This window comes from Brassica oleracea, chromosome C5 (genome assembly GCF_000695525.1).
Source record: "Brassica oleracea var. oleracea cultivar TO1000 chromosome C5, BOL, whole genome shotgun sequence".
NCBI classification, from domain to species: Eukaryota; Viridiplantae; Streptophyta; class Magnoliopsida; order Brassicales; family Brassicaceae; genus Brassica; species Brassica oleracea.
Window position 1 is genome coordinate 42,868,723 of NC_027752.1, and position 13,084 is coordinate 42,881,806.

Consider the following 13,084-nt stretch of genomic DNA (forward strand, 5'->3'; position numbering starts at 1 on the left):
GGGGGGGGGGGGGGGGAGATATAAAGTTGTATTTGTAGTTTAGATAATGATGAGTTTATGCAAATAAACAAAACGTTAAAAAAAATCATATGAATGAGATATTATAAACTTCCACTTTTATGAAGACTAGGGTTTTCTTCTTCGTGCAGTTCATCCCCTTGTTCTCAGAGAAAATGCCTCACATAGACAGGATCAGTGCGTTGCATGACGATTTGCTGGTGAATATATTGTCTCAAGTCCCAACAAAAGATGCAGTGACCACCATGGTTTTGTCCAAAAGATGGGGTTTGGTCTGGACGATGGTGCCTAAACTTGAATACAATGATACAAGCAAAGAAGGGGGAAAGAGCCTTTGGCGCTTAGTTGACAAGTCTTTGCAACTCCACAAAGCACCTGTACTACAAAGCTTGCGTATCCAAGCTGAACGCCAGTTTACGGACGATGCAGATGTTGGAAAGTGCGTCTCATACGCTGTTGACCACAACGTTCGAGAGCTAGCTCTTATTATACCATCTCTTATTTTACCAACTCAACCTAAGATCCTGCTGCTACCATCGAACTTTTACACCTCCAAAACGCTAGTGAATCTGACTCTATCATGTAGTGCTCTCGTCATTGATGTTCCTTCCCTAGCTTGCTTTCCTTTGCTTCAGACGCTCGCCCTTCTCAAAGTTGTGTTTAAAGATGAAAGCTCTCATGTTAGGCTTCTAGCGAATTGCCCTGCGCTCAGTTATTTGCGTGTGAACCGATACTGTGGCGACAATGTGAAAACTTTCATTGTGAAAGTTCCTTCTTTAAAGAGTTTTACATACACGCAAAATGACAGAAGAGCTTCTAGGTCCTTGGTTTTAGACTCCCCTGGATTACGACACCTTATTATATTTGATTACGGAGACCTTGGCTCGATCCAGAACATGCCTCACCTTGAGACGGCTTATGTTGGTCACTTGGTTCCGCAGCCAAATGACAAGTTTCTGAGATCTTTTTCCTCTGTCGGGAATCTCTATTTGAGATTGATGGACGTAACTATTTTGAGTATCCTTCTTGTTCCTATATGTGATGCTCACTTTGATGTGTTATACTTATGTTGTTCAATGTAATTCAACTGCAGGTTGCATGTTTTAGCGCCATTAATTTCCCTCGGCTCATGAAGTTTAAGCTGCATCTTCTTAAACCAAGTTCTTCAGAGTTTGTGCCAGGTTACTCAGAGTACTGTTCACTGGAACCACTTATTTTTTTCCTGCATAACTCACCTATACTAAAAGTTCTTACGATCAGCTACGTAAGTAGGCCCTCCCTGTCCATCAAGCAATTAGTTTATAGTAAAATTAGTTTATTGTTCTTCCTTGTTGATTTTCAGGATGTGGGTCCTGACTTCGAGGACCTCCCACTTTCGTGGAACCAACAAAGTTCTGTACCGGGATGCTTGTTGTCCCATCTCGAAATCTTTGTGTGGGATAAGTTTGGGGGAAGAAGAAGACAAGAGAGAGAATGTGTGGCGTACATCTTTGCAAACTCAAAGTGTTTAAAGACGGCGACAGTCCTTCCAAGATGTTCCTACCGTCTCGAGGAGATAGTGGAGGACATAAAATCTATGTATAGGGTTTCAGAATCATCTCAGCTGATAACCCATTCGGATTCTACAATCCTGGAAGGGTAACAAATTAAAAAATAATATTCTTCTTTTCTGGACCTTTTGGTATGAACACACTTTGCTGATGTGAATAACTTTAATTCTCTGACATGCCAAAATACTAGCTGCATATTTTTGGTCATGGTCTTTTTCCATACTTTCATTTTATATATGACTATTAGCGAGCAAATATTGTTTGATATTAAGAAGAAATGACTTGTTTGCTTCTTTACCTTACACATGAATCCTTGATTTTGTTGTGTAGGGAGATTAATCTTTGGTTCTGAAATGAGCTCTTTCTTCAACTCTATCATCGCCTAACTCGAGAGAATAAAGTATAGGACTTCTCTAACGGCCGCCATAACTCGAAAGAATATATTTATACTATTATCCATAATAATAGGATTCTGCCTTACTTTTTTTGATTTTTTTTTTTTAAATCGACAACTATAAATTATACCAACTAGATGTCATCACTTTTCAAGACCAATTATATCCCAGCAATTGAAAATTCGACAAGCTTTTATTCATCCAATCATATGTCCCAATTTTTTTACACCCAATCACATTCAACCAATGTTTTTTTTGTGAAAGTGTTTAATGTTTATAAACATGATTACTTAACGATACCTTATATTATAATTATTTAGATGTCATTCAAGTAGAAAAAACCTATACATACCCTAAACCACGAAAATCAATACCCTTAACCACAAAAATCTAACTTTAAACTAATAAAACCCCAACATACATACAAATAATACAAATCTTAATATAACGATGACATATGAATTTTAACTCACTGTTATATATATGTGATATTATGTTCATACATAAAATAGCAGCTTAAATGCTATGAATTTACAATATATATATTTTGTTGGAAGTTTCAAATTCATTCCTTTGTTATTCCAACTTCCAAGTATATTTATTGTTAAACCAACCCTTTTTTTTTTGCATTCATAATCTACTTGATATTTTTAAGTACGGATTGTTTCTTTCAAGTATCAGATTTTTTTGGATTTTGAGATTAGACCTTTTTGAATATTACAAATTTATGTTGGCTTATGTGCGACCTGTGGCCCACGCCTCCTATTTGTTCAGGGCGGGCGGCGTGAACTCTGATTCAATCCGGGTATTCAATCCCGCCGTTGAGATGCTCAGTTGACTCCTTAAACTTGATAGGAAGATGGCTTATTCAAAAATTTGTGCATAAGGCCAGAGTAAGGAACTTTGGATGAACTAATGCGAATAGGTGGGTTTTGAATTGGGTCTTCCCGGATTTAGATGGTTTGGTTCTGATGTATAAGGACCTAGAATATCCAAATAACCAATGTACAGTGTCTGAAACGAGTTCGGAATATTCGTCCAATAATAATTATATTATCCGATTAAATCCAGTAATTAGTTATATGTCAGCGTATCTAAAATATATGATATTAATCAGAAAAGTAAATATCAATTTATGAAAATGTAAGAACTAATACCTGCATGGACGAGCAAATCTTTTTGTTAGTGAACGAACTCTTTGGAAGTACATTAATATATTATTTTACTATGAGTAAACAAATGAATATTTTTGAAATTACATAAGACATGATTAGTCAAAAAAACTATAAGAAATTAGAATAGTTTATGATATAAAATTAATTTTGGCCAATCAATTAGAATTAAAGATGTCTTCTTGTTAATCAAATTTCGTGAACAAAAAAAAACTTTGTTAGTTCGGTTGAATCTTACTTAACCGAGCGCCAGGAAAAAACAGATTAAAGAATCACAAAGCAAGAAAGAAAGCTTTTTGCGCTGCTCATCATCGTCAATGGCGTCGAAGGGTTCGTTGATGGCGTCAAGGTTGTTATCGCTACCAGAGGAACTACAACAAGAAATAATCTGCAAAACTCCTATGGAAACTCTGATACAATCAAAACCACTATGCAATCAATGTCTTCGAGATTGGATACAAATCTCACGATGATAGTTACATGATTTTGAAGGTTTCCGATAGCCGGTTTAAGTTTCTTGATGGTGAAACACTGGTTGAGATCTATGAGTTCAAAAAAGATTCATGGATGACTTAATTTAAACAAAACACAAAAACCAGACTCAAAAATATAAATAATAAACATTTTACCCAATATTTTTTGGGTTTCACTCAGTAAACTTACTAACTAAATCACCTTGATCCATTTGAACAAATGTTGTACACCATAACTAATGTATTCTCCAATTTTCACTTTAAATAAAAAAATATCTCAACTTTCCATACAACTAAAAGATAGGTCTAAGGGAAAAATCAATAGAAGTTTATTCATATTTACTGTAGGCTAAATGTATTTCATCCATCGCATGGATCAATGTATCGTCTTCCATTGATTTGTTTTGCATGGATTCAAACATTCCAATAATGTCACAAAAATTTGTTATCATGCCAATAGAGATGAAACACATAATAATAGTAAATTTGTATTTTTATAGTTTCTCCATATAACTTTTTTGATACTTATAATTATTTATATATCGTTTCTAAAAGAATAAACCACTATGATCCGGTAATAAAAACATTGAAGGTAACATAACTTTGTCAGAAGCTTGATTGCTTTGGAGGTAGCAAATGTTTAAGGTTTTAGTATCTAGTACTAACTTTATGTTTCTGCTGCTATACTTGTGCTTCAAAATCATTAGTTTTGTAATGATTTTTTTGGTTTCACCTTATATATAGTTGGTGTAATTCAAAAACTGTGCAGGTGGATATAATTTCTGAGAGTACTGGTCTCGATTTATGTCGGGTCACATAATTTTTTTTCAGCTGCATAGCTGTGTTTTCTTTTAATAAAAACAAATAAATATAATCTGGAACGAGCTATATAGATAATTCTCTATTATGTTTTTGTATTGCACAAGTCCTCACATTTGATTTGCATAAACATAGCCTTTGCAAGAAGAATGAAAAGAATATGCTTAGTGATTTTATATTTTATCATTTCTTTCAAGTTGTGGTTTTATTTGAAACTTAAAATGATATATGTGATTTAATAGTATAGATATTTATTGAAGAACTAATGTAGTAACAATATGAATTGCCGTTTTTAAATTGAAAATAAGTTTCCATTATTATATATTTGAATATCTTCAAACTAATGAAAAGAATATTCTGCTTGATTTTGAAAACAAACAAAAAGCTATTCTGTAGTAATTCACGAATCAATTCGGTTTATAAATACAAGAGTACAAACATACATTGCAAACAGTGAATGTACAATGTTCAAGCATGTCTCCAATGTATATATGATACATGTACTGAGTCAGAGATGTCAATCCTTGAGGAAAGGAAGACGAGTCACTGTATTTCCCATGCTATCATCTCCTGCTTTCTTTGGAGACAACATTTTTTTGGTGGATCTTCGAGGAAGTATCTGAAGACGAGGGTTAAGGTGAGTGCCGAGATTCTCCACCGCGAGTTGATAACTCTCTACCAGCTCTAGCTGTCGGACTATTATGTCTGACCGTCTAGGAAGAAGCTCCACCGGTTCACCTCCTGGGATGACAATGTATTCTATTGCTAGACGGACCTCCTGCATTTCAGAAACAGAGATATTTTCAAAAAGTATTCTCATAAGTGTTGGAACCCTATTGAGCCTTTTGTAACATGAGACTGTATGAATCATAGTAAGAGATGGTAGTTTTACCTCGAGGGCATCAAGTTCTTCTAAACTGGGGTTGCTCTCTGGAGTATCATCGTTGATCTCTATATCATCAACAGAAGACTTCTTTACGGTTATGGGGGCTGAGCCAAACGATTCTCTCCCAAGGATCATTCGGACTGCCTTGACCATCTGAGCCATTGTAGTTGACTGCAATGTATAAACAGGAAGAAAGAAATGAATCAAACTAATGAAACAGAGTAACGCTGATTCGCTAAATCATCATTATCATCAGTCACATAAGAAGAAGGATACCTTGATGACAAATATTGGCAGCTTGTGTAATTTGGCAACACGGCGGATCGAGGGATTCTGTTTCAATTCGGAACTTGAGGCTAGAATGACATCTGCTTCTCCAACGTCATCTGTCACTTCTATGTCGTCTTCTAGTCCCATCACTTCGGCTACTTGAAGGAGATCGGCTTCAGCGACCTACATGACAGTAAGATAGTTGGTATCTTTGGCTCTTTAAGATCAAGATTATTTTCCAAGGAGGGGTTCCTTACATTGTAAGTATAAACATGAACAGGTGAACTTCTTTGGCTCACGGATATGTTTCTGCTAGCCTTCTTATACCGAGTGGGAAGAAAATCTTCCTCTTCGTCGTCAGAGAGCACTTCACTTGCAAAATCTATGTTGAGCAACGGTGCAGGCTCCACTTCAAGGCTCTCCAGAGGAATGGGAGTCACTAGCTTATGAGGAGAATCGTCTTCGCCACGGATTTGACGGATCTCACATGGAGCGGACTTCCCTATAATAACAAAAAAAGTTTGTTCAGTTTCGCTATGAAGGAGGAAACTGTTTTAAAGTTAACTCACCAGCTAGTATAGCATCAACAGTGACATCTAGCCTTTGATGAACACGGCACTCGGTTCTCGAAATCATCTCTACAGCACAAGTAAACGTTGGTGGTCCTTTTCTTTCGAGAATTGTCTTCTGCACTTTTCGTTTCCTTGCTTCTTCATCACCAAGAGTCACACTCTGTTTAAAAAAAATACTCAAGTCAATGTCGACTCTTATAACAAGAAAGCAAAAAAAAAAGAAAGAAGCAAAGTTGTAGGGTCTAAGGTCACAACCTCAATACCACCAATAAGGATCTGCAAAGAAGGATTCTTGATAATGTTGTCAATAGTCATCCCATGAGCAGTTGCAACAAGCTGGACTCCTCGCTGAGCAATAGTGCTAGCAGCTAATGCCTCAAGCTCTGTTCCTATCTCATCTATGATGATGGTCTCAGGCATGTGATTCTCAACCGCCTCAATCATAACCTGTTGTGAGAGATTAAGATTCTTTTCATTCCATCTCACAACATATACTTTTATCACAAACGTCAATAGTTAATAGAACGTACATCGTGCTGCAAATTCACATTAGGAACTTGCATCCGCCTAGCACGGCCTATTCCAGAATGAGGAACGTCACCGTCACCACCAATCTCATTGGATGTGTCGACAATCACCACACGTTTCCTGTGCTCATCAGCTAACATCCGTGCGATCTCTCTGTAACATAACAATCGCATTAGGTGAACATCATTCATTACATTAAAGTTCATTAATAAACAAACGTACCTGATTAAAGTTGTTTTGCCAACTCCAGGAGAACCAATGACCAAGATTGATCCTCCTCCCTCTATCAAGTCTCTTATAATCTCTGCACTTCCAGACACAGCTCGACCCACTCTACATGTTAGACCAATGATTTGCAGTTTCCGGTTACGTATAGCGCTTATACGATGCAACGATCTGTTAATCCCCGAACGGTTATCATCCGAGAAATCACCAACCTAAAATTCAAAACATATATCTTCTCATCAGCTCAAATTTTATTACAAAGAAAAAACGTTTCAAGCAGTATGAGCTGTCACTGTAATATCATAAGCAAAAGTAGTTAAAAAGCTAAAATATTTGATAAGTGAGTTTGCGTGTGATAAGAGATCAAAGACACACACACCTTTGATACGGCAAGCTTCAGATCTTGCTGTGTGACAGGCATCTCTGAGATCACCCAATCGCCGGAAGGGAATCGAGCGAGTGGCTTTCTCCCTAAATCCATCACCACCTCTATCAATTCCCCGATCGCCTCGTGCTTGACGAGCTCTTTCCTCGTCGCCGGAGGAAAGATCTCGAGGAAAGCGTCAAGCTCCACCGAAGGAGGAGGCGACGGCGGCGTCTTCCGAGATGAGGAGCTTTCTGAGTCAGCTGAAGGTAGCTGAACGTTGAAATTGAATCCATCAGACGGCCTCCGCACTGGAGACGCCGGAGATGGAGATGGAGACTTCGACGATGCGATCCTCTGACGCGCGCCACGTGTTCGACGGAATGAGGAGGAGGAGTCGGATGAGAGAGCGGTTGCTGTGGCTGAGATCAACCGTCGCGATGCTTGCCATGAGCTGTTGATGTCGATCAGAACTAGCCGTGAATTCAACGCCCTCATCACAATCTGTTTTTAATTTTTTTTTTTACTTTTGATTAAAATAATGAAACTAAGAAGTAAAAGATTCGCTTTTGGTTTTGAGATTCGCGACTGGTGTTTGGTGTATGTGTTTCTGAAAGCAGGGAACGGAGCTTACTAAAAGGAGAAAAAGCTAAACGAGAACGACGACGTTTGCGGTTAACTGTTTAGTTTTCTCTTCTCGTTTTTTCAAATAATACGATGCGTGAAGACTGAGAATAGTGGAAGATTCCAAAGGATCAAAGCATCTCTTCATGGAAGCTGCATCTGTAATTGAGCAAGACAAGGCAGGGGTCCATCGTGGAGGGAAAGATAACATTGCCGTTTAGTCAAGTGGTCGAGGTGATGCCACGTGGAGAGTAAGACAATCTTGTTGACACGTGTCTGGTAGTGGAGCTGCCGTTTGATTGCTAATCTTTGGGGACTCTTTGACGGATGTAAACCAAACTAAACCAAAGTGGCGGATTTGGTGTTTCGCACGGTAGATGAAAAACTCGTCTACTTTTTGGTTCCGCAAGTTAAAGATTTGACCCGACTTTGAAGCCTAAATTAAAACGACCATAAGCTGAACTCAGTTATCGTTCTACTAAATTCTAATCTTCGTTTTCTAATTTCTGTTTGTTAATCCAATGGGCTCAAGGTGCTTTTAGTGGTTTTATGGGGTTGAAGGTCTTCTGGTTATGTCCATTTGTTTAAGAATGTTTTGTTCAAAGTATAAATCGTATAAAACTTAAGATCGTAGTTAGCCCATTAGTGACATTTAGCCCACTTAAATATTTTATATTATATATTGAACAATAGTTGCCAAAGTTATCAAACCGACCTTAGCTCAGTTGGTAGAGCGGAAGACTGTAGTGGGTTATCCCAAAGAAATCTTTAGGTCGCTGGTTCGATTCCGGCAGGTCGGATTCTATCTTTTTCTTTTTCCTTTTTGTTTCTGTGGGACCCACATCCATCTGCTGCTTCTCATTCAATTCGCGTGCACAAACCGTTGATTAACCCAGACGTTATCTTCGCGTAACAGATCACTAACTAGTTTCTCGAAATTCCCAAATTAGCCCCAACTTTCCCGGGCACGCTTCAATTTTTCATACTTTCTTCCCACCTGTACAGCACCTTTCTCCTCACTCATATAGAGAATCTCGAAAACACGAGAAAGCACAGTCCAGAAAAAAAAACGAAAATGGAGAAACTGACTTTCCTCTCGCTGCTCTTGCACTTCGCCGTCTTCATCGCTTGTTCATCTCAGTCATCTTCAATCCTATTGAACGATCGCAGCTTCGAGATACCGAACTTACCTTCATCGCGAGCCGAGAAGCTGATCCGGGAGCTGAACCTCTTTCCGAATCTGGAAGTGAACGTGATCGATGTCGGTGGTTCGACTCTCGCTTCCGAGGAGTTACCTCCGATTGTCGAACGGAGATTCATATTCCCGAATATCCTTCCCGATGGCGGCGCCCCTTCCCTCGAGGATCTAGGTCATCATGCTGGTTACTACAAGCTCCCCAAATCTCAAGGCGCAAGGTTTATATATCTAAATCCTAAGTTACTTGTTGTTCATGTGTATCTTGAATTGAATCTTACTCGCACCGGCTCGTGTAGTACGATCTCTACATTAGTATCTGATCTTCATTCAGAATTTTAAAGCTAGCTCTTGACTAGGTAGCTGATAATATCTCAACTGAATGTGTATTTTTATCTCTAATCCTAAGTTACTTGTTGTTCATGTGTATCTTGAAGCTTACTCACACTGGCTCGTGTACATTAGTATCTGATTTGTTATGCTTCATTCAGAATTTGCGCCTAGATCTCGATTTAATGTTTGTTTCCCTATTTGATTTGGTGTGTTTAGGATGTTTTACCTCTTCTTCGAGTCGCGTAGCAAGAAGGATGCTCCTCTTGTGATTTGGTTGACGGGAGGGCCTGGATGCAGCAGTGAATTGGCTATGTTCTATGAGAACGGTCCTTTCAAGCTCGATAAGAACATGTCTCTTGCTTGGAATGAGTATGGTTGGGACCAGGTATTGCCTTATATCTATGGTCCTTTGTGAATATATCTGATTACTGGTCCTAAACTATCATTATCTTGCAGGCTTCCAATCTCCTGTATGTAGACCAGCCTGTTGGAACTGGTTTCAGCTACACCAGTGACAAAACTGATATCCGTCATGACCAAACCGGAGTTAGCGATGATCTCTATGATTTTCTGCAGGTCTTGCATCCAAGCTTTGAATTGGATAACCTCTTTTTGATTGTTCTGGTTTATATAGTGATGTGTTTCCTCATGTTATTACCTCAGGCTTTCTTTGCGGAGCACCCTAAGCTGGCGAATAAGGACTTTTACATAACTGGAGAGTCATATGCCGGACATTACATTCCGGCTTTTGCTTCCAGAGTCCATAGAGGAAACAAGGCTAATGAGGGGATTCATGTTAACCTTAAGGCATGTGACTGTTTCCCTTTTCTTTAATCTCTCTCTGAAGGTGTTAATGGAAGGTTGGTAGTCACTAACAAGTATAATCTTGCAGGGATTCGCTATTGGAAATGGGCTTACAGATCCTGCGTACCAATACCCAGCCTATCCTGACTATGCGTTTGAAATGGGTTTAATTACTAAAGCAGAGCATGATCGTTTAACTAAGATTGTCCCATTGTGTGAACTATCAATTAAGATTTGTGGTACTTCCTCTGGTCTTCATTATCAAGTTATGTCTTTTAGTGTCTCCATGTGTTTTGATGGATCCTGAATCCATTTTTTTTTGTTTGTGGGTTTTCAGGAACTGATGGAACAACTTCCTGTTTGGCGTCATATCTTGTTTGCAACACCTTGTTCAGCGGTGTAATAAATCATGCTCATGGAGTTAACGTAAAGCCCTACATAACTGTTTGATTTTCATTATTTGATTTGCATATAATATTGCTTCGGACAACATCATGTGAATAAATGAAACCTTGAAGAAACCATTTCTATCCACCAGAGAAGCCATCACTTGTATAACGGCAATTCTGTTTTAATTTTTCTGCATTTAGAGTAGTGATAACTTGACGCACTTCTTGTGTAGTATTACGACGTCAGGAAGAAGTGCGAGGGAAGTTTGTGCTACGACTTCTCAGACATGGAGAAATTCTTGAATCTGAACTCGGTGAGAAAGTCGCTTGGTGTTGGGGAGATAGAGTTTGTGTCTTGTAGTACTAGTGTCTACCAGGCAATGCTACAAGACTTGATGAGGAATCTCGAGGTCGGAATTCCCGCGCTCTTGGAAGATGGAATCAACCTTCTTGTGTACGCGGGAGAATATGATCTCATCTGCAACTGGCTCGGTGAGTTCCAGAAACATAACACAATCAAATCCATAAGCTAAATATGATTTCCATTTTGTGATACTACTGGACATGATATTTTGAACTGGAGCAGGTAACTCGAGGTGGGTGCATGCAATGGAGTGGTCAGGGAAGGAGAACTTTAAGGCGGCTAAGGAAGTTCCCTTTGTGGTTGATGGTAAAGAAGCAGGCAAGGTTAAGAGTTATGAACAACTCAGTTTCCTCAAGGTCAGGCTCTTCTTACATAAAACCAGTCTTTCTTTGTTTATGCTGATTGTATGTGATTATAAAAGACAAAGAGTTTAATGATGATTTAAACAAATGTAAACAGGTGCACGATGCTGGACATATGGTTCCAATGGACCAGCCAAAATCTGCGTTGAAAATGTTGGAGGGATGGATGAAGAAGTCGCTTGGTGGAGGAGATGCTATGGCTACTACAACTACAGAAGGAGATGATATGGTTTCTCAGATGTAATAACAGCAAACAAAGAAACAGTGTGGACTGTGTGTTGTGTAAACGCTTGACGTTTCCTTCTGTAATCTGATCTCTAAAGAAAACTATATACATTTGTAGGGGTTGTACAGTGTTAAACTCAAAACCCTTGTGAACCAAGAAAACATATTCTAAAAGAAAAAAAAAAAGATTTAACCATATCATCTCCTTCAAATCAAATCAAATCAAACAGAATTCAACTAGAACCTGGTTCGGTGCGGTTAAACCAAGTACAATAGAACACTCTGACTTCTTTGGGCTCACTACGTCTTCTTTGTTAGGGGCAAACAACACACCTCACCATACAAACACAAAGCTCAAGCAAAAATATGTCACACCAGTCACTAGTTTCAGCTATTGTCTTCAATATTGACAACAGGACAGCTTTGGAGTTCCTCAAGTTTCAATACACAAGAATGTATCGTTTGCAGAAGAATTTAAAGTTAGGATCAAGAACTGAAATCTAGTCACTTGGATGAACACATCTAGAGTCATCAAATATCTAAAATGGCATCATACAATGGATTACAACAAATAGCTGATATGCATTGATGAACAAAGATGTAATCTTCAAATCAACAACTGAAAAGGAGTTGATTTTTCTAATGATACAAACTCATCAAACATGTATAACCTTGTTCCTGAGTATTCATCAATCTTCATCATCACTCTCATCACTAAAGTAACTAACTTTCTTCCCTGCAGCTTCCTTCCTCTTCCTCCTCCTCTCTTCCTCTTCCTCCGCTTCCCTCATTCTCAGCCTCTCCCCAGCTTCATTATCCACCACAGAAGCCCAATTATCCTCACCAACCCCCTCCTCCGTCACATCCGTCCCCGACCAATCCCTCGACTCCTCACCCGCTCCTTCCTCCTCCCTCCTCCGCCCCCTTTTCTTCGGCGGCGGCGGTCTCTCTCTCGGACCCAACTGATTCCTAGGACACTCGTACGAAAGATGCCCTTCGTCTCCACACTCGTAACACCTCGACTTATCCTTGTACACTCTCTTCTTTATAAACTCCGACGCCCTCCCGTTATCCGCCGCGATCGAAACCGTCAGCTTCCTTCCGTTGAGGATCTTCCCTTCCATGGATTTCGCCGCTTTACCCGCGTCGTCGCGCGAGACGTAGAGCACGAAGGCGACGCCGCGTGATCGGCGGGTCTGGCGATCCTTGAGGACGGTGACTCGCGCGACCTTTCCGAAGGTGGAGAAGAGCGTGTGGATGTCGGAGTTTGTGAGGGAGAAGTCTAGATTCGAGACGTAGAGAGTTGATTTGGAAGGGGCTAAGCCGCCTGATCCGCTCGGAGGAGCTGATGATTTGGAGGAGGAGGAGGAAGGTTTTGTGGGGTGAGAAGGGGGTGCTGCGACGGAGGAGTAGCGGTAGTAGAAAGTGTCGTCTTCTTCTTCATCGTCGCTGTGGTGGACCTTCTTCTTCTTCTTCGTCTGAACCATTCTCTTCCACTTTCTTACACAAACGGTTA

At 39.5% G+C, this 13,084-nt stretch overlaps 4 protein-coding genes and 1 non-coding gene across 5 annotated transcripts; 3 read left to right on the forward strand and 2 right to left on the reverse strand.

The window, feature by feature from the left end:
- Window positions 1-111: 111 nt before the first annotated feature.
- On the forward strand, window positions 112-1,660 carry LOC106292375 (putative F-box/FBD/LRR-repeat protein At1g22000). The gene is made up of 3 exons (XM_013727969.1): window positions 112-1,022; window positions 1,112-1,282; window positions 1,361-1,660. The coding sequence occupies exons 1-3, from the start codon at window positions 120-122 to the stop codon at window positions 1,658-1,660; spliced, it is 1,374 nt and encodes a 457-aa protein (XP_013583423.1). The 5' UTR covers window positions 112-119.
- Window positions 1,661-4,768: 3,108 nt separating this feature from the next.
- Window positions 4,769-8,074, reverse strand: LOC106295567 (uncharacterized protein ycf45). The gene is made up of 9 exons (XM_013731499.1): window positions 7,288-8,074; window positions 6,906-7,120; window positions 6,686-6,836; window positions 6,411-6,602; window positions 6,153-6,315; window positions 5,841-6,085; window positions 5,590-5,766; window positions 5,320-5,484; window positions 4,769-5,205 (listed from the first exon to the last, which is right to left on the reverse strand). Exons 1-9 carry the CDS (start codon window positions 7,768-7,770, stop codon window positions 4,945-4,947), a joined length of 2,052 nt encoding a protein of 683 aa, XP_013586953.1. The 5' UTR covers window positions 7,771-8,074; the 3' UTR covers window positions 4,769-4,944.
- A 532-nt stretch (window positions 8,075-8,606) lies between these two features.
- On the forward strand, window positions 8,607-8,696 carry TRNAY-GUA. The gene is given in 2 exon segments: window positions 8,607-8,643; window positions 8,661-8,696. It is a non-coding gene; the product is annotated as a tRNA-Tyr (tRNA).
- Window positions 8,697-8,835: 139 nt separating this feature from the next.
- LOC106295806 (serine carboxypeptidase-like 49) lies at window positions 8,836-11,736 on the forward strand. Its single transcript, XM_013731793.1, has 9 exons — window positions 8,836-9,312; window positions 9,641-9,809; window positions 9,881-10,000; window positions 10,088-10,231; window positions 10,317-10,467; window positions 10,566-10,654; window positions 10,851-11,109; window positions 11,204-11,337; window positions 11,441-11,736. The coding sequence occupies exons 1-9, from the start codon at window positions 8,972-8,974 to the stop codon at window positions 11,585-11,587; spliced, it is 1,554 nt and encodes a 517-aa protein (XP_013587247.1). The 5' UTR covers window positions 8,836-8,971; the 3' UTR covers window positions 11,588-11,736.
- A 305-nt stretch (window positions 11,737-12,041) lies between these two features.
- Window positions 12,042-13,081, reverse strand: LOC106295807 (U11/U12 small nuclear ribonucleoprotein 31 kDa protein). The gene has a single exon (XM_013731794.1). It carries the CDS (start codon window positions 13,053-13,055, stop codon window positions 12,258-12,260), a length of 798 nt encoding a protein of 265 aa, XP_013587248.1. The 5' UTR covers window positions 13,056-13,081; the 3' UTR covers window positions 12,042-12,257.
- Between the last annotated feature and the right edge of the window lie 3 nt (window positions 13,082-13,084).

Bases quoted from the DNA above. Each gene is read 5' to 3' on its own strand.
- LOC106295567 (XM_013731499.1), bottom strand. From the start codon at position 7,770: ATGAGGGCGTTGAATTCACGGCTAGTTCTGATCGACATCAACAGCTCA. The intron at 6,316-6,410 runs GTTGTGACCTTA...TTTTTTAAACAG, and splicing joins TCCTTATTGGTGGTATTGAG to AGTGTGACTCTTGGTGATGA. The intron at 5,206-5,319 runs GTAAAACTACCA...TCTGAAATGCAG, and splicing joins AAGAACTTGATGCCCTCGAG to GAGGTCCGTCTAGCAATAGA.
- LOC106295806 (XM_013731793.1), top strand. From the start codon at position 8,972: ATGGAGAAACTGACTTTCCTCTCGCTGCTCTTGCACTTCGCCGTCTTC. The intron at 9,810-9,880 runs GTATTGCCTTAT...ATTATCTTGCAG, and splicing joins ATGAGTATGGTTGGGACCAG to GCTTCCAATCTCCTGTATGT. The intron at 11,338-11,440 runs GTCAGGCTCTTC...AAATGTAAACAG, and splicing joins AACAACTCAGTTTCCTCAAG to GTGCACGATGCTGGACATAT.
- LOC106295807 (XM_013731794.1), bottom strand. From the start codon at position 13,055: ATGGTTCAGACGAAGAAGAAGAAGAAGGTCCACCACAGCGACGATGAA.
- LOC106292375 (XM_013727969.1), top strand. From the start codon at position 120: ATGAAGACTAGGGTTTTCTTCTTCGTGCAGTTCATCCCCTTGTTCTCA. The intron at 1,023-1,111 runs GTAACTATTTTG...ATTCAACTGCAG, and splicing joins TCTATTTGAGATTGATGGAC to GTTGCATGTTTTAGCGCCAT. The intron at 1,283-1,360 runs GTAAGTAGGCCC...GTTGATTTTCAG, and splicing joins AAGTTCTTACGATCAGCTAC to GATGTGGGTCCTGACTTCGA.